General features: G+C 43.8%; 1 protein-coding gene across 3 annotated transcripts in view; it reads left to right on the top strand.

The window, feature by feature from the left end:
• The window catches only part of ZFYVE27 (zinc finger FYVE-type containing 27), a 103956-nt gene that overhangs the window by 58349 nt on the left and 18013 nt on the right, over positions 1–27594 (top strand). For 2 of the 3 annotated variants that reach the window (XM_069754023.1, XM_069754022.1), the window contains exons 8-9: positions 5320–5391; positions 8474–8618. In XM_069754023.1, the coding sequence (XP_069610124.1) occupies positions 5320–5391; positions 8474–8618 (217 nt within the window). Of the gene's footprint in view, positions 1–5319; positions 5392–6296; positions 6414–8473; positions 8619–27594 lie in introns of all 3 variants that reach the window. The other variant, XM_069754021.1, reaches the window with a different exon arrangement.

Below are 27594 nucleotides of genomic sequence, written 5' to 3'. Positions count from 1 at the left end.
TTTTGAGAAATAAAAGCTGCACTGTGATTGGTTGCTATGGACTAGAAAGAGTAAGAAATGCTGTCTGGTGCCCAAGACCAACCAATCAGAGCACAGCTTTCATTTTGCTCTTAGAGTAATGAAAGTTGCGCCGTGGTTGCTATGGGCAACACAGTCTATTAGAAAGCTGCAGAACCGTTTCATTGTACAGTGGGGCTATTGTTCCCTGTAATCGGCCACTTTCTCGTATATTTTCTCTATCCTATTACGTATTTTCTTGATCTTTCCATCCAAATCCAATGTGTTTTTCATTAAGTAAGGAAGACTGATCGGGATATTAGTTCAATCTCCTTTTGATCGTTCGTTTTCTCCATAATTCATCTTGCGCTCGACATAAATGATTTTCCTCATCTGAGGATCATTAGATTACATTATAATGGTTACACGATTCCGCACATTCCTTCAATACTCCCCGGACCGTGCGAGACTCTCGTTTGTCCTCCTCAGCAATCAGTTGCCTCCCCATCTGGTTTTTTGGCTGGAGATCCCGGGATCCCACAGAGTTGTATTCCTGCTCCGACACTGATGGAGCGTCAAAAATTAGTCCTACCTGGCAGAGCCGCCGTGCCGAGTCCAAGCCTGGCCCCGAGCCCGACCCTCCTTTATGGGCCGCCATACAACCCTGCTTGTTTCTATGACGATCAATGTGTTTTCAGAGCAAAAATATCTTCCCCTTTCGACTTAATTTAATATTTCTCCTGTTTTGGTTGCTTTATTATGGAGTGCTATTTGACGGCCAAGTTCAAATCCGCGGCTGACATTCCCTAGCAACCAGGCAACCCCCACATGTACTCAGGCTGACTAGCAGCTGTAAATCATGCAGCTGCATAAACAAAAACTAAATCTCCGAGCACTAACAAATACTCGGAGATCACCCAAGCGTGCTCTGGAAAACCCGAACAACGAGTATCACTAGTATCACTAGTCCCTAACTTTCCTGTCCAGAGTACAATCCTGCGGATTGATACATGTCAAGTCTCTAAAGGCTGGGTGAAACCCCTCTCTAAAGGCTGGGTGAAACCCCTGTGTTAGATAGAACAGCCATAATACTGATTACCTGATATGGAAAAAAAAATCTGAAAAGGAAATGGAAAAAAAAATTGATTTATTTTTCCATTTTTTCATTATATTGTTCCTCTGTTATTCCTTCTGGAAATCGACTTCTATGTACCGGAAACCGTGAAATGTTGACAAATACGGTAGGTTGTTTTGAAGAGGATACATGTCCTCATTTACTCTATTCCCAGAAGGAATAACGGGAAAGCACAAAGTTCTTAGGGAAAAAAATAGGCAACCTGCTCCCCCTACTATAAGGATAAAGCCTCCTGCACATTTTGGCCCATAATACCTGTGCACCCTGCAGAACGGATGTCAAATATGCTTGTGGGGCATAAAGTCAGGGGTCCTGAAATTATCCCCCCACTGATCAGATAGCTGATGCAGATTTGTAGCAGGGATTGTTTTCAGCAGATTGGTCTGTAGGATCTACAAACCGTTTACATGGAGTAACACATCACTGCATGTTGGAAACCTGATTAATTTTTCCTGGAACCTGAAAAACTCAGTGGATTTGGCGTCTACTAGAAAGAAGGGTGACGACGGGGTATAAATGAGTGTTACACTGTCGTACACCATATGTTCTCAGTTTGCGGTGGTTAGTGACCTGCTGAGACATTCTCATCTCAATGAGTCCTAGGATATCGTGATGTATTACACTCTCCATACAGCAGGGTCGTTAAGTGTTTAACCTATCACAATGCAAAACACATAAGCTGATGTGGGAAAGACATTTCTGTACATTACTAAATACCTTATTTCAATTCAGATTTAACATTACTATATACAGCGGATAACACAGAATCCATCATTCACAATTTGTGATGTCACAGCTCACCTCCTCCTCCTCTTGTACAATGACTGATAACACCTATATATACAGCAGATAACACAGAATCCTTCATTCACCATTTGTGATGTCACAGCTCACCTCCTCCCCCTCTTGTACAATGACTGATAACACCTATACATACAGTAGATAACACAGGGTACACCATTCACAATAGTTGATGTCACAGCTCACCTCCTCCTCCTCCTCCTGTACAATGACTGATAACACCTCTATATACAGTAGATAACACAGGATCCACCATTCACAATAGGTGATGTCACAGCTCACCTCCTCCTCACAATATGTGATGTCATGGTTCCCCGTAATCTTATTTTATATAGATCATGATATTAAAAGTAATAAAAACATCTAATTAAGAAGAGGTGATTTTTTGCTGAGCTGTTCCCTTTACGTGATGTGGACGAGAGCTCAGCTGTGTTTAGTACTGTCCGGCTCCTGCTGATGGGATGATTTTCTGGAGTCAGATCCTGGTAGATGACACTTTGCTCTTTCTTCAGCTGTTCACTTTTGTGATGTCACAGCTCACCACCTCCTCCAGTACAATGACTAATAACACCTCTATATACAGTAGATAACACAGGAGCCACCATTCACAGTAGGTGATGTCACAGCTCACCTCCTCCTCCTGTACAATGACTGATATCACCTCTGTATACAGTAGATAACACAGGATCCACCATTCACCCATTCACAGTAGGTGATGTCACAGCTCACCTCCTCCTCCTGTACAATGACTGATAATACCTCTATATACAGTAGATCACACAGGATCCCCCATTCACAGTAGGTGGTGTCACAGCTCACCTCCTCCTCCTGTACAATGACTGATAACACCTCTATATACAGTAGATAACACAGGATCCACCATTCACAATAGGTGATATCACAGCTCACCTCCTCCTCCTGTACAATGACTGATAACACCTCTATATACAGTAGATAACACAGGATCCACCATTCACAATAGGTGATATCACAGCTCACCTCCTCCTCCTGTACAATGACTGATAACACCTCTATATACAGTAGATCACACAGGATCCTCCATTCACAATAGGTGATATCACAGCTCACCTCCTCCTCCTGTACAATGACTGATAACACCTCTATATACAGTAGATCACACAGGATCCCCCATTCACAATAGGTGATATCACAGCTCACCTCCTCCTCCTGTACAATGACTGATAACACCTCTATATACAGTAGATCACACAGGATCCCCCATTCACAATAGGTGATATCACAGCTCACCTCCTCCTCACAATATGTGATGTCATGGTTCCCCTGTAATCTTATTTTATATAGATCATGATATTAAAAGTAATAAAAACATCTAGTTAAGAAGAGGTGATTTTTTTGCTGAGCCGTTCCCTTTAGGCGATATAGACGAGGGCTCAGCTGTGTTTAGTACTGTCCGGCTCCTGCTGATCTGATGATTTTCTGGAGTCAGACCCTGGTAGATGACACATTGCTCTTTCTTCAGCCGTTCCCTTTTGTAGCCAGAGGAGGACATCCAGGACAGTGCCGTGCTCCCAGGCCCTTCTGTCTCTCCTGCTGGTCTCAGTCCGATGCCACATTGCCAGTTATTCATTGCTGGGTCCCTAATAGGGGAATATAATGGCGTATTTCATCTTCTTGCCGGAGTTTTCCTTTAACACCTGAACTTTTCATTTCGGCGTCCAGCGATCGTAAACTAGTTGGTTCTTTGCAGCCAAGTTTTCGTTTTGCTGACGCCGTGTATGTGCACGGATTAGATGAAGATTAGACTTTATAATGATATTGGAGCTCTGGTATTTCTCTCCATGAATGATGAGTTTGGTCTTTATTGTGAGTTTATTAAAGCGATCACCTGAAGTCTGCAATATCCCTCCGATCACCGGAGCTGTGTCCTGTCTGAAGTTTTCAGCTCTGTGGAAAGAAACAAGAAAAGAAAAAAGTGCAATGGCCTGTCCAACATTAGAATGATACTTCTGGTCATATAGGGTAAATACCGTATATGTGCGCACCCTTCTTAATTTTTGAGTTCACCCATTGCACACAGGTGCGTAAAGTCCAGCACACAGCCATACGATCTCCATAGACAAATCTTGCTTGGTCTACCGGTCACATTGAAGAACTTGGGTGTTAGTAAACATGGCCTTGTCGTTGGATGCCATCATCTTGTGATCTTGAGAGGCATCTAAAACAAATAGCAGCTCAACCATGCAGGTGTAGACCACGCAAACATACATGTCGAGACCCCAGATTACTGAAGTAAATGGCAACGTAAAAACCATGGACTACGTAGTTACGAACTACCCCTAGAAGTGGCATCAATCCAAGAACTGTAGGTCAGAAGCTTCATGAAATGGATTTCAGTGGTCAAGCAGCTGCCGAGGATCAGTAGGCACAATGCCAGGCATCTGCTAGAGTGGTGGAAAGCACGTCATCACTGGAGTAGCAAATCAGCCTAGCATCTAACAGTATTATGGTTGTTTCTGTGTTTGGTAGATACGTTGGGAACGCTACATACCACGATATAAGTGTACAGAAGTAATAATGATATGGGGCCGTTCTTTTAGGTTTGTCCCCTCTGTTCTATTGAAGGGAAATCTTAATTTTTCCACATACAGGACATTGTGAACAATTGTAGCCTCCAGCAACAGTTTGGTGAAGGCCTCCTTTTTCTGCTCCTCATGACTGTGCTGAGTGCACAAGGTCCATACAGACATGGGTGGAAGAACATGACCTGACCTTCACCCCATCCAACAACTAGATCGTAGACTTTGAACCTGGCCTCCCCCCCCAACATCAGGACCTGACCTCACAAATGCTCTTCTGGACCAAGGGATGAAAAGTCCTACAAACACCTCCAAATTCTTCATAAAATTCTGGAGACGAATGGACCAACTCCATATCGTCGTCTTTGGTTTTTGGAATGAGAGGTTCATCAAGAATCCACCAGACTCCAGCCACTTATAAATTACGTGGGTGACAACTTATCCAGATGGCCACCATGTAATATTACATTTCCATAACCATTTTCCAGTAGGGACATAGCGCCATCATACTCATTACTGGCAAAGTCGACTATCTGAGCTCTTCGTAGCTGATTGCCACGGCCGCTGTCATAGTAGAGCGATTGCCTGTGACGAGACGACTTTTCCATGGAAAAATAGAATCTAAACACTGAACAAACAGGTAATCCTGGGAGATTCCAGCTCAGGAATGAAACGAAAAGTTAATAAAAGTTGTGCCTCGATTATTTATAAAAGTTCTCACGTAGAATATGTACGGTACATACATGTTACGTAGCATTGATGAAAACTGTCAGAAGTTAATAGTAAATATTAAAGATGTCACGAATTGACTTTCTTTTACTTTTTCAGGATTTCTCTCCTGGCAGTGTGGAAGAAGCCGAAGAAGCAGAACCTGATGAGGAATTTAAAGATGCCATAGAGGTGGGTCAATGAGGCAATGTGTAGTTTGGGTACTGTAGAACATTTTCTTTTTGTGCCATTTCCTTAGATTTTGTTTATTTATTTATTTTTTTTTGGGGGGGGATGTTTTGAAGTCATGGATGCATTCGATGTCGTTAGACTTGACGAGGAGGACAAAGATAGGTGAAAAGTGCTTCATCGCTGGAAACCCCACCTATTGCTAGAATAGAGGTCCTGTTTCCCATGATTAAAAGGAGCAGAGGTCGACCATGGAAGTTGTTGCTCCATTCATTGTATTTGTGACTTATGAGGATAGCTGAGTGCAGTGTTCGATCTTAATCAGTCCCGTAGACAATGACTAGAGCGGCGCATGCGTGATTACTTCTTCACCTATCCTTAGTTGATATGTTGTAATTTTGGGACAACCCCATACCTGTCCTGATTTGCTGATATCGGGACGATCTATCAACAATCCCATGTGTCAGTGATCTCCTGACCGTCACCTAGTGGTGGACACTTGTGGGATAAAGGTTTTGGAAATTCCGGAATCCAGAATTCCCGCAACTTTTTCATCTCCCCATTGGAAGAACAGTTCGCTCTTGGTGGAGTCGAGTTATTTAGCTATAGGCTGAGCAATAAACAGAACGATACCTAAAGCGGATTCTCGGCTTTTGTAGAAATTTTTTTTTTTTACTCCTGCAAATAAGGATCATTTGGTGGAACACTGATGAAAGATCTAGAAATATTTGTGTCTGGAAAATCAGATTTCTGCGTTTTTTTTAGGTGACTTGGAATATCAGGTCTAGAATGGATTTCTCCAATGGGTGGAACCATCCATTCATTTTTTTTTAAATTATTTTTCTATCTCGAGGAGTTGATTCTTAATTGTTTTATTTTTTCCTTTTTGTCCATGCTGCTTGAGAAAGGAGCAACAACTGATGAGCATGGTGAGTGGCGGACGTGTCATGGAGAGAGACCTTCCCGAGACAGCTGATCTGTTACGTGGTCTCCTCCCCAAAGATTTTTCTCCTCCTCTTCCTCAGGTGATGTCACTTACAGACCTGACGCATGCTGTGCAGGTGCTTTTCGCGAACTGATAGCTGAGGAGAATGGCAAAGATGCCATCTTGACTTGTTGCTGCCTAGTTGGTACGAATGGGTCAAACCGTAGACTTTAAATATCGTAAGAATAAGGATTTTTTTTTTTTCGTCTTGACTTCATCCAAGGACGTTTAAGATTTACGTGATTTACGTGAATTTCGGCCAAACTTTCCAAATGTCTAATGTGATGGCCTACTAGCCAATGGCAAAAAAAAAAAAATAGAAGGAAAATAACGACCTGGCTTGTTGGATTTCAATAGGGAGGATGCAGCACCAGACACATCTTACTCCGCTCTCCTCGTTGGGATCACGTGCATGATCGGCCGAGCCATGCTTGCATGTATATGTGCGGGTGGGGAGGAATGGTTATTGAGTTGATGGGACCAATTTAGAAAAGAGTGACATTGCTTCTGAACTTTGCAAAAAAATAATCACCCAGGATCCAGAAAAATGGTGGCCAGCTGGGAAGAGGTTAAAACATTTTTACAATCCCATCGGCCCTCTTCTGGACTTTTTTACTCTGTTGACGGTCCTCCGTTTGGCTCGTCTATCTTTTGTCTTCTGTCTTCCGTCCTCCATCTGGTCTGATCCTCCATTCATTTGGCACTGCACCATTATGTGCGGTGCGACACGGCGTCGATGGGACGACGTGAACGGAACAGAGGAGATGATCTGGGGACCGGCCAAGGCCAAGAAGACCTGTGTATAAGATTTTGATTTTTTTAGTCCCTTCCTGGGTTTTTTGCATCAGATTTTTACAATGTGAATCAAACTTCCTTCCCGATCTGCCCAAATTTCAGGAGATTTGCTCGAATTTAGCTCTTTTGGGTTAAGCCGAAAATATACTGGTTAATGGTCTATAGCCGGATTCGTAAAGCATGTAGCAGATACGCATGTTTATAGAGAAATCGTCAGGTTATTAGTGTCTTTAAAGGGGTTGGCAAACTTATTTGTATACACAAGTTAATTTTTTTTAATGCAACATCACAAGATTCAGCTCATGAAACCCAAGTGACCTAAAGACCGCGAACCCCCGATTCATTGTTAACTTTTTGTTTTGTTTTAAGCCACTTTTCATTTTTGTCTTACGTCATTCGTTGACTTTGTTTTTTTTTTTTTGCACTAAAGTCACCTGACCACGGTTGATGAATTTTTCACAAAGTGAAAAGTAATAAGGCTACTTTCACACTTCCGTCTTTTGTCCTCCGTCGCAATCCTGAAAATGTGCTTGCAGGATGCATTTTTTGCCCATAGACTTGAATTAGTGACAGATGGCCACACGTTGTGTCCGTCGTTCAACAGATCCGTCGTGTTTTGGCAGACGCGACGCACACAAAAAAAGTTCAATGTAACGTTTTTCGTGCATCGCGTCCGCCATTTTCGACCGCGCATGCGCGGCCGAAACTCCGCCCCCTCCTCCCCAGACTGCAGATTGGGCAGCGGATGCGTTGAAAAACTGCATCCGCTGCCCACGTCGTGCAGTAATTTCACAACGTCCGTCGGTACGTCGGCCCGACGCATTTCGACCGACCCGTACCGTCGGAAGTGTGAAAGTAGCCTAACAGTCTGTACTTTTGCCTTGTGATCTGGTTTTTGCAATTTTACGGTACAAAAAAAAAGTCGTTTTGTTTTTCGTTTACGTTTTGTTACGTGGTGCAAAAAAAATTGCACCAGAATAACTGATGTACATAAAAACACACCTGGATGGATGGGAAGGGGGGATATGAGAGAGTACATTTACACCAAATTTTTCAACTTTTAAAAAAATCATAGTTGATGAATCAGCCCAAAACATCTGGAAACCCCAAACCCTGCCACAATGGTGAATATAAAAAAACAAAACAAAAAAACAAACAAACAAGCAAACATATATAAAAAGAAGAATTTGGCACAAATAAAAAAACAAGATAGAAAAAAAAGAGCAAATGTAAAAATCAATCGTGCTCTCTGTATCCCAACTATCATTCTTAACAATGGTGTCTTTGTCACTTTCTTTTTTTCAGGAGGATGACGATGTGTCCCAGTGCCTGTCCGAGTATGAACTGAACATGCAGGACAACGGTTTCCTCAGCAGAAACGACGCTCTCAGAAATAAAGTATCCAAATTGACCGAGAAACTGCGCAAGCGATATCCCACCAATAATTTCGGTAGGCACTGGTGTTTATTCTATAGGCAAACGTTAGAAATTGATCATTGGCAGCAACATGGTTCTAGTAAAGACGATACCAGTAATAAAAATGTGGATTGACACATTAAAAAAAATATATATACGTCTGAGGAAGCCGAATTTTGGCGAAACGCGTGTGGTTTTTTTCTATCATTGAATTCCTTTATCCTTCTTCCCTGGATTGGTATTTATTTAATGTGTAAAACCACATTTTTTACTGGTATTGTCCATGTGATATCTGACAACGTTTCGCCCGCGCAGGCCCTTTATCAAGCTATAGAAAAAAAAAACTTGCTCCAGACGCTTCCATTTCGGCAGTAGAAATTCGTATCTGGGAAATGCAGACGATGCATGACCTCCTAAGGAGTGCGAGAAATCTCTGATATTTTTTGGTCTCCGGGACGTTGTTTTTTTGGAACAAACTCACCTTTTGTTAATTGTAATGGAAGCAGAACATATCTTTTCCCAGCCTCAGCAAGTAAAAGCGGCTACATGGGACGTACATACTTGCCATCTCCTGAGATCTGTAACGTTACACCGCCAGACCATGCATGTAAGATAACTCAATGGCAGACAAACATTCTTTTCACCCGGGCGGACCGCGGATTAAGAGTTTAGTTTAAGCTCGGCCTGCTCGCTGGAAATCTGAGCCGACTGCTGGGCATTACTGTGTTGGACTGGGAGAAGAATGTAAAATAAACATGGAGAAAGCCAGCGGGCACCGAGATTGGGAATAATTGGTAGCGGCACACTTACTGGATTAACCCCTTGTAGTTATCAAATCTGCAAATTGGAGATAATTGACAGTAGACTAAGAAAATGATTGACAGGGATATGTGTAATGTGTAGTGGATTAGATGATGAGCAACAGTGAGATGAAAAGCGGCAATATGGCCGAAATGCAGGAGAGTCTCTATAGATAGAGGTGAGCTACATATATGATAGATGGACTTGATGGAGAAAAGTGTCGGGCCCTACGGCTTAGGCTATGTGCACACGTTGCGGATTTACTGCGGATCCGCAGCCTTTTTTTCCCGCGCAGAAACGCTGCAGATCCGCAAGTGATTTACAGCACAATGTAAATCAATGGAAAAAAAAAAAAATGCTGTGCTAATGGTGCGGAAAATTCCGCACGGAAAAGCTGCGGATTAAAAGAAGGAGCATGTCACTTCTTCTTTTTTGTGGATCTGCAGTGTTTTTGTACCCACTCCATTATAGAAACCTGCAGGGGTAAAAAAACGCACAAAATCCCCGTAAAAAACGCATCAAATCCGCACCTGCGTTTTCTGCCAAGAGATGCAGAATTCGCACAAAAAATTCCAGAGGTAAATCCGCAACGTGTGCACATAGCCTTAATCATTGAATTCAGGTTCTCCACCCTCTCACCTTCTGCCCTGGTGTATAACATCTGTCCCCCCTTCCCCGGTCGGTGTACAACATCCCCATCCCCCCAGTGTATAACATCCACCCCCCCCCCCCCAGTCGGTGTACAACATCCGTCCCCCCAGTGTATACCAACCACAACCCCCCCCCCCCCCCAGTTGGCGTGCAACATCCGTCCCCCGGGTATATAACATCCACCTACACCCCCCCTCCCCCGGCATATAGCATCCGGCTCCATTTCCTCAATGTTTAACATCCATCCCCTTGCCTCCTGATGTATAACATCCGGCCCTCGCCCCCCGGTATATAACATCCAGCCCCTCACCCCCGGTCTCCTAAATCTCCCCTCATCACCTGTGAGTTGAAAGAACCGCAGCAACTCAGCCACGAAGTGGAGACCCCCATAACATTACAGATCGAGGGGCCGAGTACTGAGAAGCAGAGGGCAGAAAAGTCACCACCGCTCTGTGACCCCAGAACTGCAGAGTCCAGACCTCCTCTAGTATAAGATCAGCACAAACACTGCGCCCCCTCCTGGAGCTTCATGGCCGAGCAGCCGTACATCACCAAGCACAATGCCGAGCGTCGGATGGAGTGGTGTAAAGCCGCCATCACTGGACTCTGGAGGAGACGTGTTCTGTGCAGTGACGGATCACACTTCTCTGATGGAGGAGTCTGGGTTTGGTGATTCCAGGAGGACGTTGCCCCCTGACTGCATTGTGCCCCCTGTACAGATGGTGGAGGAGGTTGATGCTATGGGATGATATCAGGGGGCGGCCTCGGACCCTTAGTTAAGGGAAATCTTAAACCTTCAGCACCAGACATTGTGGACAATTGTAGCTTCTATCTTTCTGTTCCCCATGACTGTGCCCAGTGCACAAGCTCCATACAGACATGGAGGGGGAACATGAGCGGCCGCACAGAGCCCGGACCTCAGCCCCATCCAACACCTAGACCAGAAATTGTGAACCTAGACCCCCCAACATCAGGGTCTGACCCCACAAATTCTCTGCTGGATGAAGGGGCAAAAATTCCTCCAAAAACCTGCAGAAATCCTCCCCAGAAGAGCGGGAGCGTTATATCTGCAGAGGGGCGACTCCATGTTAATGTCTATGGATGTAGACGTTCCTGGAGGAGGATGTGGAGGGGGGCACTTACTTTTTATCTATATAGAGTATTTCCACATGTATATGATATAAGCAGACCCCGTATTAATAAGGGGCACGTCCAGCTCCCGTGGTTGCTCACGTGGGTGATCATGTGCCCGTTGACTTGTATTAGGATCGATCACTCAGTTCTGGTTATAATTGTTCATCTCCTATAATTGGATCTGGAGGAGTTCCCTGAGCTGGGAGGAAATCGCTGTCATTTTGGAACTGACTGCACCTCCTAATGGTAGAAGAATAGATGATCCGTCCTCCTCCATGCCGGGAGCAGCCGCTCTGCAATGTTATTCTGTTACCTTCCCATCGAGCATTTCCCAGACCCGGCAGAACCAGCGGTGACCGGTACACGGACCATGGGGCGACCACAGACCATGAGATGACATTTCCCCGATATCTCCTGCGCCTGCTGGGAACATGGACATGAATGTGAAACATTCTCCCTGTGTATTCACCAACCATCAATCTGCCTGAGGGGTATAGATTTTCTGAATGGATCTACAGATAATTTCTTCCTCAGTAGAAATAAATGCATTTGGATCTTTCCAATACAACATTTGCCGATTTTCTAGACTTAAAGGAAATGTCCATCTTTTATACACTATACTACAAATTACCTGTGTATATATTCTATACAACGCTATCTGTTTTCTACTGATCCTGACTTACATCCTGTATTATACTCCAGAGCTGCACTCACTATTCTGCTGGTGCAGTCACTGTGTACATACATTACATTACTGATCCTGAGTTACATCCTGTATTATACTCCAGAGCAGCACTCACTATTCTGCTGGAGCAGTCACTGTGTACATACATTACATTACTGATCCTGAGTTACATCCTGTATTATACTCCAGAGCTGCACTCACTATTCTGCTGGTGCAGTCACTGTGTACATACATTACATTACTGATCCTGAGTTACATCCTGTATTATACTCCAGAGCTGCACTCACTATTCTGCTGGTGCAGTCACTGTGTACATACATTACATTACCGATCCTGAGTTACATCCTGTATTATACTCCAGAGCTGCACTCACTATTCTGCTGGTGCAGTCACTGTGTACATACATTACATTACTGATCCTGAGTTACATCCTGTATTATACTCCAGAGCTGCACTCACTATTCTGCTAGTGCAGTCACTGTGTACATACATTACATTACTGATCCTGTACTACATCCTGTATTATACCCCAGAGCTGCACTCACTATTCTGCTGGTGCAGTCACTGTGTACATACATTACATTACTGATCCTGAGTTACATCCTGTATTATACTCCAGAGCTGCACTCACTATTCTGCTGGTGCAGTCACTGTGTACATACATTACATTACTGATCCTGAGTTACATCCTGTATTATACTCCAGAGCTGCACTCACTATTCTGCTGGTGCAGTCACTGTGTACATACATTACATTACCGATCCTGAGTTACATCCTGTATTATACTCCAGAGCTGCACTCACTATTCTGCTAGTGCAGTCACTGTGTACATACATTACATTACTGATCCTGAGTTACATTCTGTATTATACTCCAGAGCTGCACTCACTATTCTGCTGGTGCAGTCACTGTGTACATACATTACATTACTGATCCTGAGTTACATCCTGTATTATACCCCAGAGCTGCACTCACTATTCTGTTGGTGCAGTCACTGTGTACATACATTACATTACTGATCCTGAGTTACACCCTGTATTATACTCCAGAGCTGCACTCACTATTCTGCTGGTGCAGTCACTGTGTACATACATTACATTACTGATCCTGAGTTACATCCTGTATTATTCTCCAGAGCTGCACTCACTATTCTGCTGGTGCAGTCACTGTGTACATACATTACATTACTGATCCTGAGTTACATCCTGTATTATACTCCAGAGCTGCACTCACTATTCTGCTGGTGCAGTCACTGTGTACATACATTACATTACCGATCCTGAGTTACATCCTGTATTATACTCCAGAGCTGCACTCGCTATTCTGCTGGTGCAGTCACTGTGTACATACATTACATTACCGATCCTGAGTTACATCCTATATTATACTCCAGAGCTGCACTCACTATTCTGCTGGTGCAGTCACTGTGTACATACATTACATTACTGATCCTGAGTTACATCCTGTATTATACCCCAGAGCTGCACTCACTATTCTGCTGGTGCAGCCACTGTGTATATATATTACATTACTGATCCTGAGTTACATCCTGTATTATTCTCCAGAGCTGCACTCACTATTCTGCTGGTGCAGCCACTGTGTATATATATTACATTACTGATCCTGAGTTACACCCTGTATTATACTACAGAGCTGCACTCACTATTCTGCTGGTGCAGCCACTGTGTATATATATTACATTACTGATCCTGAGTTACATCCTGTATTATTCTCCAGAGCTGCACTCACTATTCTGCTGGTGCAGCCACTGTGTATATATATTACATTACTGATCCTGAGTTACATCCTGTATTATTCTCCAGAGCTGCACTCACTATTCTGCTGGTGCAGCCACTGTGTATATATATTACATTACTGATCCTGAGTTACATCCTGTATTATTCACCAAAGCTGCACTCACTATTCTGCTGGTGCAGTCACTGTGTATATACATTACATTACTGATCCTGAGTTACATCCTGTATTATACCCCAGAGCTGCACTCACTATTCTGCTGGTGCAGCCACTGTGTATATATATTACATTACTGATCCTGAGTTACATCCTGTATTATTCTCCAGAGCTGCACTCACTATTCTGCTGGTGCAGCCACTGTGTATATATATTACATTACTGATCCTGAGTTACATCCTGTATTATTCTCCAGAGCTGCACTCACTATTCTGCTGGTGCAGCCACTGTGTATATATATTACATTACTGATCCTGAGTTACACCCTGTATTATACTACAGAGCTGCACTCACTATTCTGCTGGTGCAGCCACTGTGTATATATATTACATTACTGATCCTGAGTTACATCCTGTATTATTCTCCAGAGCTGCACTCACTATTCTGCTGGTGCAGCCACTGTGTATATATATTACATTACTGATCCTGAGTTACATCCTGTATTATTCTCCAGAGCTGCACTCACTATTCTGCTGGTGTAGTCACTGTGTACATACATTACATTACTGATCCTGAGTTACATCCTGTATTATTCTCCAGAGCTGCACTCACTATTCTGCTGGTGCAGCCACTGTGTATATATATTACATTACTGATCCTGAGTTACATCCTGTATTATGCCCCAGAGCTGCACTCACTATTGTGCTGGTGTAGTCACTGTGTACATACATTACATTACTGATCCTGAGTTACATCCTGTATTATACCCCAGAGCTGCACTCACTATTCTGCTGGTGCAGTCACTGTGTACATACATTACATTACTGATCCTGAGTTACATCCTGTATTATACTGCAGAGCTGCACTCACTATTCTGCTGGTGCAGTCACTGTGTACATACATTACTGATCCTGAGTTACATCCTGTATTATACTCCAGAGCTGCACTCACTATTCTGCTGGTGCAGTCACTGTGTACATACATAACTGATCCTGAGTTACATCCTGTATTATACCCCAGAGCTGCACTCACTATTTTGCTGGTGCAGTCATTGAGTACATACATTACATTACTGATCCTGAGTTACATCCTGTATCATTCTCCAGAGCTGCACTCACTATTCTGCTGACTTCAGAGCTGAAATCTGGTCCCGTGCCTTCACAGATCTTGTGGTCTGGACTGTAGGAGACATACTCTCTACACATTGTCCTGTCATTGCGACTGTGCAATTGCTCAGGATACAGCAGCTGCCATCTGCTGAAGTTGACGCCTAAGCTTTTTTGCCGCCTTAGGCTATTGACCACTATCAATCTAAATGTTAATATTTGATCAGTATTATAGACTTTGTGTAGCTTTGTTACCTGGTTTGTTTATGAGAAGAGGAGCTGTTGTTTGGCAGCTGTATTATTTGAGCACTCTGTGGCGGTAATTAGTTGGCTACCGTTGCACCGTTACTCAGCATTGTATGATGGTGGCAGCACTATATGGCATTGCTATTTAAGCAACTATATAGTAGTGTTATTTGGCCAATATCTGTTTTTCTGGTTTGATAGTTCACATATGGGCAGAGGGCACAGACAGAACCTGCACTCACTACATAGCGTGCGGTCGGCCCCGGTCTGAGTGTCCCTTTCATTCTGTGTTCTGTAAGTTTTCATGAAAGTCTGGGGCGGCAATAGAAAAATACAGATAAAACGAAGAGAAACCCTCAGAATTAAACTAAGCCCCTGATTTTGGCGTTGTGTTTCCGTGTGAAGTGGTGTGCGGTGGATACATTTCTGCCCACTTGTGTAGGTTGTGTGGATTCCGCGCATTTCATCATACAGGGCGGTAACTCTGTGTTTATTTCATTAACTTCCAATAATCTCTACAGCAACATTCAGTTTTCCTGTGCGGGACTTAAAATGTTATTGAATTGATACATTTTCCCAAGATCGGTTATTTTCTTTACGTTTTACTGTGAAAACAAATGAGGAATCTATCGCTCTTCTCCCTCCGTTCTGCGCACGCTTTGCCAGGCGGGAGCGTTGGATATTAGCATATGCATAGATTGTGATTATTATCCATGTGCAGACCTACCGCAGAGAGGAAACGTAAAATTACACACTAGATGACGGATGCTATCATGATGTCCAAAGCTTATAGGGACCTTCTATGAATCCATGAGTGGTAAAAACCACGTAGTCCTCGCCTCTCCCATAGAGCTGGCAGTATAGCCCCACTGGGGTACACACCGCAGCATTGCAATCCCAAATGGGTGAACAACAGAAAACTATCAAAAACTCCAAGATTTATGCACAATCAGGGCTATTGGCTAATATGTACAAAAAGGCAGAGTCCCTGTGTACATACATAACATTACCGATCTAGTTTGCATCCTGAGTTACATCCTGTAGTATACCCCAGAGCTGCACTCACTATTCTGCTGGTGCAGTCACTGTGTACATACATTACATTACTGATCCTGAGTTACATCCTGTATTATACTCCAGAGCTGCACTCACTATTCTGCTGGTGCAGTCACTGTGTACATCCATTACATTACTGATCCTGAGTTACATCCTGTATTATACCCCAGAGCTGCATTCACTATTCTGCTGGTGCAATCACTGTGTACATACATTACATTACTTATCCTGAGTTACATCCTGTATTATACTCCAGAGCTGCACTCACTATTCTGCTGGTGCAGTCACTGTGTACATAGATTACATTACTGATCCTGAGTTACATCCTGTATTATACCGCAGAGCTGCACTCACTATTCTGCTGGTGCAGTCACTGTGTACATACATTACATTACTGATCCTGAGTTACCTCCTGTATTATACTCCAGAGCTGCACTCACTATTCTGCTGGTGGAGTCACTGTGTACATACATTACATTACTGATCCTGAGTTACATCCTGTATTATACTCCAGAGCTGCACTCACTATTCTGCTGGTGATGTCACTGTGTACATACATTACATTACTGATCCTGAGTTACCTCCTGTATTATACTCCAGAGCTGCACTCACTATTCTGCTGGTGCAGTCACTGTGTATATACATTACATTACTGATCCTGAGTTACATCCTGTATTATACTCCAGAGCTGCACTCACTATTCTGCTGGTGATGTCACTGTGTACATACATTACATTACTGATCCTGAGTTACCTCCTGTATTATACTCCAGAGCTGCACTCACTATTCTGCTGGTGCAGTCACTGTGTATATACATTACATTACTGATCCTGAGTTACATCCTGTATTATACTCCAGAGCTGCACTCACTATTCTGCTGGTGCAGTCACTGTGTACATACATTACATTACTGATCCTGAGTTACATCCTGTATTATACTCCAGAGCTGCACTCACTATTCTGCTGGTGCAGTCACTGTGTACATACATTACATTACTGATCCTGAGTTACATCCTGTATTATACTGCAGAGCTGCACTCACTATTCTGCTGGTGCAGTCACTGTGTACATACATTACATTACTGATCCTGAGTTACATCCTGTATTATACGCCAGAGCTGCACTCACTATTCTGCTGGTGCAGTCACTGTGTACATACATTACATTACTGATCCCGAGTTACATCCTGTATTATACTCCAGAGCTGCACTCACTATTCTGCTGGTGCAGTCACTGTGTACATACATTACATTACTGATCCTGAGTTACATCCTGTATTATACCCCAGAGCTGCATTCACTATTCTGCTGGTGCAATCACTGTGTACATACATTACATTACTTATCCTGAGTTACATCCTGTATTATACTCCAGAGCTGCACTCACTATTCTGCTGGTGCAGTCACTGTGTACATAGATTACATTACTGATCCTGAGTTACATCCTGTATTATACTCCAGAGCTGCACTCACTATTCTGCTGGTGCAGTCACTGTGTACATACATTACATTACTGATCCTGAGTTACATCCTGTATTATACTCCAGAGCTGCACTCACTATTCTGCTGGTGCAGTCACTGTGTACATACATTACATTACTGATCCTGAGTTACATCCTGTATTATACTCCAGAGCTGCACTCACTATTCTGCTGGTGGAGTCACTGTGTACATTCATTACATTACTTAATTTTACAATGAGATTAAGCCTCCAATATACTCCTCCAGAGCTGAAATCATATATGTCTTTCTATCTTCTCTCTGTCTTGTTGGAGTTGGATCGTTCCCATGGTGACCTGATGTCGTCATGATGACATCTGGGTCACCAGAGCTAGGAAAGTTGCTTAATAGTGATGAGCGAGTGTACTCGTTGCTCGGGTTTTCCAGAGCATGCTCAGGTGGTCTCCGAGTATTTTATGACTGCTCAGAGATTTAGTTTTCATCGCCCCAGCTGGATGATTTACAGCTACTAGCCAGGATGAGTACATGTGGGGGTTGCCTGGTTGCTAGGGAATCCCCACATGTAATCAAGCTGTCTAGTAGCCACAAATCATCCAGCTGAATCAGCAAATTCTCGGCTCCCAAATCCAAATTCCCCCTTCCTTCAGAGCTCCAACGTGTACCTAAACCATATATTGCATCCACATTTGGCATTTCTGAAGGGATGAGAACCCGCCTAACTTACGGGTGCATGCCTCCAGAAGCGTGAGCTGGACATAATGTATTGGTGTCTGCAGCGTACTGGTCACTACAACGACAGTTTGAAATTTTCACTCGGCAGCATTCATTGCTGTTTGTTTCTGAAAAACACTCATGGAGTCAAAATCATCACTACACCTGTAGATACATTTCCAAAGGGGTATAATGCAGCTGCGGAGCCAAACAGCTGATTATTGGGAGTGCTCCAGATATCCAGGTTCCCAATGTTGCTATTCGCATAAGAAGTTATCTGACGCTATTCGGTCATCCCTATTGATAACACCTCTATATACAGTAGATAACACAGGATCCACCATTCACAATAGGTGATGTCACAGCTCACCTCCTCCTGTACAATGACTGATAACACCTCTATATACAGTAGATAACACAGGATCCACCATTCACAATAGGTGATGTCACAGCTCACCTCCTCCTGTACAATGACTGATAACACCTCTATATACAGTAGATAACACAGGATCCACCATTCACAATAGGTGATGTCACAGCTCACCTCCTCCTGTACAATGACTGATAACACCTCTATATACAGTAGATAACACAGGATCCACCATTCACAATAGGTGTCACAGCTCACCTCCTCCTCCTGTACAATGACTGATATCACCTCTATATACAGTAGATAACACAGGATCCACCATTCACAATAGGTGATGTCACAGCTCACCTCCTCCTGTACAATGACTGATATCACCTCTATATACAGTAGATAACACAGGATCCACCATTCACAATAGGTGATATCACAGCTCACCTCCTCCACCTGTACAATGACTGATAACACCTCTATATACAGTAGATAACACAGGATCCACCATTCACAATAGGTGATGTCACAGCTCACCTCCTCCTCCTGTACAATGACTGATAACACCTCTATATACAGTAGATAACACAGGATCCACCATTCACAATAGGTGATGTCACAACTCACCTCCTCCTCCTGTACAATGACTGATAACCCCTCTATATACAGTAAATATCACAGGATCCACCATTCACAATAGATGATGTCACAGCTCACCTCCTCCTCCTGTACAATGACTGATGACACCTCTATATACAGTAGATAACACAGGATCCACCATTCACAATAGGTGATGTCACAGCTCACTTCCTCCTCCTGTACAATGACTGATAACACCTCTATATACAGTAGATAACACGGGATCTACCATTCACAATAGGTGATGTCACAGCTCACCTCCTCCTCCTCCTGTACAATGACTGATAATACCTCTATATACAGTAGAGAACACAGGATCCATCATTCACAATAGGTGATGTCACAGCTCACCTCCTCCTCCTGTACAATGACTGATAACACCTCTATATACAGTAGAGAACACAGGATCCATCATTCACAATAGGTGATGTCACAGCTCACCTTCTCCTCCTGTACTATGACTGATAACACCTCTATATACAGTAGAGAACACAGGATCCATCATTCACAATAGGTGATGTCACAGCTCACCTCCTCCTCCTGTACAATGACTGATAACACCTCTATATACAGTAGATAACACAGGATCCACCATTCACAATAGGTGATGTCACAGCTCAGCTCCTCCTCCTGTACAATGACTGATAACCTCTATATACAATAGATAACACGGGATCCACCATTCACAATAGGTGATGTCACAGCTCACCTCCTCCCCCTGTACAATGACTGATAACACCTCTATATACAGTAGATAACACAGGATCCACTATTCACAATAGATTATGTCACAGCTCACCTTCTTCCCCTCTTCGCACAGTGACCTCTGGTTCAATACAATGGAGTAGGGTCTGAGTCAGTCTATTGCTATGATGTACACGTGGATTCCTTGAAAGAAATGAAAGTACAAGTCCAGAATAGCTCCAGTTGGCAGTGGGAAAAGTGCAAAATAAAACATTACCAACATACCATTTTGTTTCTAAAACACATAATACATTCATTTGAAGGCACATAACATTTCTTGGGGGCATAAATCATCCCCAATGTGTCTGGTGTGTGTGAAATGAACCAAGGGGTAACGTTTCTCCTTGCGGAAAGTGACATGTCAAGCCTCGATCCTGGTCAGGCACCTTTCACACAGCCAAACCAGATCTCACACTTTGCACTGATGAGAGGTAGAATCCCGAAACACAGTGTCTGCAAATTGAGATTTTGGCTTTGGCTTTTATCCAATCTTATCTTGGCAGGGGCCAGCTGTGTCCCATACAGGGGAGGCGCTGGCTGTGTCCCATATGCGTCAGATGCCGGCTGTGTGGACAGCCCGTGTCCCGTACGCGTCAGGCTCCGGCCGTGTCCAGTACGCGTCAGGCTCCGGCCGTGTCTCGTACGCGTCAGGCTCCGGCCGTGTCTCGTACGCAGCAGGCTCCGTCCGTGTCCCATACGCGGTAGGGGCCGGCAGTGTCCCATACGTGGCAGGGGCCGGCAGTGTCCCATACGTGGCAGGGGCCGTCCATGTCCCATACGCGGTAGGGGCCGGCAGTGTCCCATACGTGGCAGGGGCCGACTGTGTCCCATACGCGGCAGGGGCCGTCCATGTCCCATACGTGGCGGGCCGACTGTGTCCCATACGTGGCAGAGGCCGGCTGTGTCCCATACGCGTCAGGCTCCAGCCGTGTCCCATACGCATCAGGTTTCGACTGTGTCCCACATGCGGCAGGGGCTGTTCGTGCCCCATACGTGGCAGGGGCTGTTCGTGCCCCATACGTGGCAGGGGCGGCTGTGTCCCATACGCCGGCTGTGTCCATAGTCTATACTGTTCATTGAACCCTCTTTGCATATCCCAATATATGGGACCAGAATCCACAGCCGCCTTCGTTCCATGTGCGGGCCGCGGGATATAAGCTAAAGTCAATAGAACAGGAATAAAAAACAAAGCAGAAATCCTTCTCTATAAATTGGCTTTATTGTCTGTAAGGAAGGTTTATGATTGTGTTAGAAGTTACATTCGCAGGTGGCAGTAAAGTTTGAGCCTCCGCTCCCGCCGTGACGCCATGCCTTTGCATTAATGCCCATCCCTGTGATAGGACTGAAAACGTTTTGATGAACTCCCCTGTCAGATAATCTGTGAGCGCCGCCGATCTCGCTCCAGAAAGCATCTATTTCTGTTAGCATCACACCGAGGCAATCACAGCTTTATTATGCGCGTGATAAACGTATTCTGCCGTAATGGCCGCCATCGCCTTACTACCTCGAGAAGAAATCGGTGCATCTGGAGGAGGCCGGAGCGCAGCGTTTAGCGCAGGAACCAAGAATAGATGGCTTCATGTAAAGGGGCTGTGCACGGAGAGCGTGGACACAATCCCTCCGCTGACGACCAATTTGCTTTTCCCATTCCTCTAACAGACCTCAATATTTTTTTTTTCTCTTTTGGACACGACAGGCGATAATTTGCATAAAACATTTCTGATAGAAAATACTTTATTTCTCCCTTTATTCAGTACTGGACACAACATCAATATAAGCAGGTAACATTGTGTTTTCTGTCCGGTTGTTTTCCCTGTGTCAGTATTCACTGAAGTTCTGGTATTCTACTCATGAGCTTAGTGTAGGGTGGACTGAATTTTAGGATTCTCCCCAGCAAGGACAGTAGATATTTAAAACCAGGGTGGCATATTTGTAGTGAGAATATATCTTGCTATAGCTTTATATTCTTAATGGTTCAGAAATGATCCAAAATAGTTCCCTGCTGGATTTACAGAAATATTTTGTTGCTCCGGCATCTGCAGCGGTATAGATGGGGTGCTGGACTAGTGCATCATTTTGCAAGAAACTCCGAGTTCTGCCTCCTTTTCACTATATTTGATCGGTCAAGTGCGTCCTTGGTAATGCCGCGTCCCAGCTCCGTTTTCTAAAAGTTGGCACAGCCGGCCGAGAGCAGAGTAAACGCGCCAAAAATGGCAAGAATTACAAATTGCACAAAGTTTTTTTTTCTACTTTTTAAGGTGTTTTTACTCCAGCCAGAACTGGTTAAAAGTGTGAAAACGATTTGATGAATCAGGCCCGATATCTTCCTTTCCATCCTGTATTGTGTTTTCCTTATTTTTCTCTTTTTTCCTTTCCTTTTGTTCTTTTTTTTCTCTTGTTTGTTCGTACCCTTTTTTTCCTCCTTTCATTGTTTTGTACTTTCTTTCTCTCCTTTCGGTCTTTCTTTCTCTCCTTTTGCTCGTTCATTCTTTTTTTCTCTCCTTTTGTCCTTTCTATCTCCTTTCATTCGTTCTTTTTTTCTCCTTTCTTTTTCTTTCTTTCTCTCCTTTCATTCTTTCTTTCTCTACTTTTGTTCTTTTTGTTTCTCTATTTGTTTCTCTTTCTTTATCTCCTTTCTTTGTTTCTTTATCTTTTTCTTTTTATTTCTTTTTCTTTCTCTTTTTTTCTTTCTTTTTATTTTTCTTTCTGTGTCTTTTGTTCTGTTTCTTTCTTTTTCTCTTTCTCTTACTTTCTATTTCTTTGTTTGTTTCCTTTTATCTTGGCCTTTTAGCTCTTACGTTTATTATCTTTGTGTTCTCTTTTGTGTTTTGCTTTCTTCCCTCTTACTTTTGTTTCTTTTTATTTCTTTTTTATTTTTCATTCATTATATCTTTACATTCTTTTTTTTTTAGTGTTTTGATCACCTACCATGTTTCCTTCTCCCCCTTTTTATCCCTAACTTTACTTCTCATGATTCCAAAACTCTCTGTTTTCTCTTGTAAAGTACATTTTGACATCTCCACCCTACATGTAACTTCCCGCCATCTTTTTTTTTTTAATGTTTTGGCGCTGTATTTCTAGCAGGGCTATAAGGTGACAAACTCTGAATTTCCGATAAACAGACTGAATAGCATTATGCGATCCAAATGTGCTTCTGTCGTAAAACGAATACCCCAAGAGGCTGGTGCGCAGAACCTTGCCCCGGGGCTGCAGAGTGATCTTTGATGACCCTCAGACTGCTATGTAGAACATGGTGGTGACAGAATTTTACTGCGTTTTATTAATGACCCAGGGAATTGTGACTTCTGCAGCAGTAGTAGCATGTATTATAAATGTCTGCCGAGATGAAGAAGAAAAGGCTTTGAAGCCTCCAGATAAAAATGTGCATATTACAAGCCCTATAACTCCAGCTGAATGCTTTATGTCTGTGGACAAGGGAGATTACAGTTCTTTAATAACCCTGTGAATACAATGGAAAAAAGCCAAAGTTAGAACAGGATATAAAACTAAAGTTTTTACTTTTTGAGTATATATGTAGTATACGATCCACAATGCCTTTCTGAGGGGTCCTCAATGTGGGGGCAGTCAGGGTGTCAATGTCTAACAGTAAGACTTGCCTTATTGCCCATGGCAGTGGCGATGAAAAAAATGATTGATTAGCTATTTGTGATACCTAATCTTGGCTTTCTCCATCCCACGCGATGGTGGGACCATTTGCTTGTTGTTGGGGATTGTACCAGGAATGATACCATGGCATTCCTAATAACTGTCCCATTATTCCAGGGATTGTTCCTACAATTGGATAAAGGGATTTGTGACTTTTAGCTGAGGGTTAATATGTTCTAAAGCATACCTGTATAGTCACACAAAACCTGTAAAAAAAAAAATAAAAATATGCATGCACTTGTTGCCATCATCCCCCAAAACATGGTAACACTGATTTTGGTGATCATAATACCAGTCTGAAAAGTCCAGGAACTATCCCAATTCCCATGCGCTCTATCTTACCATCCACCTGCCCCTGTGTTATGCCTATATACAGTTTGAGAGACAAGGAAGCTCGAGAAGACAAAAACCTGCCCCCATTGCTTGACAAGAGACAAAAACCTGCCCCCACTGCCTGATGAGAGACAAACACCTGCCCCCACTGCCTGACTGGACAGAAAAACCTGCCCCCATTGCCTGACAAGAGACAAACACCTGCCCCCACTGCCTGATGAGAGACAAACACCTGCCCCCACTGCCTGACCAGAGACAAACACCTGCCCCACTGCCTGACCAGAGACAAACACCTGCCCCACTGCCTGAGGAGAGACAAACACCTGCCCCCACTGCCTGAGGAGAGACCAAAACCTGCCCCCACTGCCTGACCAGAGACAAACACCTGCCCCCACTGCCTGAGGAGAGACAAACACCTGCCCCCACTGCCTGACGAGAGACAAACACCTGCCCCCACTGCCTGACCAGAGACAAACACCTGCCCCCACTGCCTGACCAGAGACAAACACCTGCCCCCACTGCCTGACGAGAGACAAACACCTGCCCCCACTGCCTGACCAGAGACAAACACCTGCCCCCACTGCCTGACGAGAGACAAACACCTGCCCCCATTGCCTGACGAGAGACAAACACCTGCCCCCACTGCCTGACGAGAGACAAACACCTGCCCCCACTGCCTGACGAGAGACAAACACCTGCCCCCACTGCCTGACGAGAGACAAACACCTGCCCCCACTGCCTGACCAGAGACAAACACCTGCCCCCACTGCCTGACGAGAGACAAACACCTTCCCCCACTGCCTGACGAGAGACAAACACCTGCCCCCACTGCCTGACCAGAGACAAACACCTGCCCCCACTGCCTGATGAGAGACCAACACCTGCCCCCACTGCCTGACGAGAGACAAACACCTTCCCCCATTGCCTGACGAGAGACAAACACCTTCCCCCATTGCCTGACGAGAGACAAACACCTGCCCCCACTGCCTGACGAGAGACAAACACCTGCCCCCACTGCCTGACCAGAGACAAACACCTGCCCCCACTGCCTGATGAGAGACCAACACCTGCCCCCACTGCCAGACCAGAGACAAACACCTGCCCCCATTGCCTGACGAGAGACAAACACCTGCCCCCACTGCCTGACGAGAGACAAACACCTGCCCCCACTGCCTGATGAGAGACCAACACCTGCCCCCACTGCCAGACCAGAGACAAACACCTGCCCCCATTGCCTGACGAGAGACAAACACCTGCCCCCACTGCCTGACGAGAGACAAACACCTGCCCCCACTGCCTGACCAGAGACAAACACCTGCCCCCACTGCCTGACCAGAGACAAACACCTGCCCCCACTGCCTGATGAGAGACCAACACCTGCCCCCATTGCCTGACGAGAGACAAACACCTGCCCCCACTGCCAGACTAGAGTCAAAAACCTGCCCCCACTTACCGTAAAACAAATACCTGCCCCCCACTTCGTGTAGATGGACAGAAACCCGTCAAATTCTTATGGAAACAGGACTGCCCCCCACTTCCTGTGTAAATAAAAGACCGCCCCCACTTCTTGTAGAAACAAAAGACTGCCCCCCACTTCCTGTAGAAACAAAAGACTGCCCCCCACTTCCTGTAGAAACAAAAGACTGCCCCCCACTTCCTGTAGAAACAAAAGACTGCCCCCCACTTCCTGTAGAAACAGAAGACCGTCACCTAGTTATGCCACACCTGTGGGGTGGACAGATTATCACAGCTGGGACTGGTACAATAATAAACATAATTTCTGAGCTAGTTTTATATTGCACAAAAAAAATAGTATGATTACAGAATCAGACTACACAGGGATTGTTTGTAGTCTGTTACCATGGAGACACACAGGCGTGCATAGGACCTACATACTTAAGATAAGAGATTTGTTTTTATTTAATACTATTTGTGAAGTTTTCTGACTGTTCCATACATTGGAACAAGTTTCTGTGCTTTGGAGGCATAGTAACGCCTCTCACTCCTTCCGTCTACCAGCAGATGATCAGTGGCATGAAGCGCTGTCTGGATGGATTGCTCTTCTGTATTTATCAGGGGTAATTACTTTATAATGAATGGTTTGTGTAAATATGATGGCTTCTTAAAGGTGAAAATGAGATGCACCTGGTGAAATCCTGCAGCTGAGGAAACAGGTGACCTCTGCAAATTGGCTTCATTTTCGGCTCCAGAAAGCAAATAACGTCTATTGCATATTGAAGCCGTGGTGACATCTGAAAAACAGGTCACCCCCAGCTGGAGGGGTGATAAAGATACACTGAATATTTTTGGTTGTCACCCAAAACTTTCAGGGGTTTTCCACTACAGAAAAACCTCCTCTTTAATAGTTAAGTTCCCTACATAATGAAAAATATACATACATCTGCTCTGATTACTGAAAGCTTCAGCCAATCACTGTCCACTGATTGACTGACTGCAGCAGTCACGTGACATAACAGTCACAGCGTTGACATCGGAGGAATGGCACACGTCTGCGGGGTAGGTGTATGTTTTTTTTTTATTTCAGGTGGAGGATTCAAGCAATTAAGAAGGGGGTTGATATGGATACCTTTTGTGGTCATTTTTACCAAATGCATGTTTTTTTTTCATTGCTAGGAATCTTTTTTTCCAATAAGATCACATTAATAATTCTATATCCGTTGTTTTCTACAGCCTCTATGTATCACTGTACATAGCAGACTGCAGAAGGTGTTAACAGTGAATCAGTTAGTGCAAATATTCTAACCACCTTACCTCTCCAGTCCAAAAACCATCTTCCTAGGTCCACATCAAAGTCCAACTTTCATCTCATTCTAAAGTTTTCTATGTACTGTGATACACAAAGGCTGTAGAAGCCAGAATGTTAAAAATGTTAATGAAACCCTATAGCAAAATTGCAGTTCTTTATAACATATGCAATACTTTGTCCACGATTCATCAGCAATTTTTTTGTCATTTTTCTGTCTTTCTGTTTTTGCTGATGGACTTTGAACCAAATTTGAACCAAATGTATCAAAACGGTGCACAAAATTGGATGAATTTGGGGCAAAATTAAAAGGGTTGTTTTTTTGTACCCTTTTAAAGTAAAAAGTTTCACAATTCTTTAATTAGTACGTTTTAACACCTTAATCTTCAACTGCTTAAAAAAACTTGAGATTTTGCGCTCTACTTAGTTGCTAAAGTGCAATTGAGCAAAAATTGTCACGCGTGAAAAAGTTGCAAATAATGAATTAGCCGATGAGATCTATATGATGAATACCATGCCCACATTGTCGACCAAAACATAAAAATGATGATGAAAAAAATTGGTTGAAAATTGGCAAAAAAAAAGGCCGTTATTTGTTGCAAAAGTAAAACTGACTAAAATCCAAATTTGAAGTCTACAAAAAAGATGCAAAAACGATGAATTGGGTTCTTTTTCAGATACCGTCACTGAGAACACTTTTGTTTAATATCTCTGGGACTTGGATCTTTTTCGAGGATGGAAATCC

Source organism: Ranitomeya imitator, chromosome 2, assembly GCF_032444005.1.
Source record: "Ranitomeya imitator isolate aRanImi1 chromosome 2, aRanImi1.pri, whole genome shotgun sequence".
NCBI classification, from domain to species: Eukaryota; Metazoa; Chordata; class Amphibia; order Anura; family Dendrobatidae; genus Ranitomeya; species Ranitomeya imitator.
Note: the sequence above shows the minus strand (reverse complement) of the source record. Positions and strands in the feature narration are given on the sequence as shown.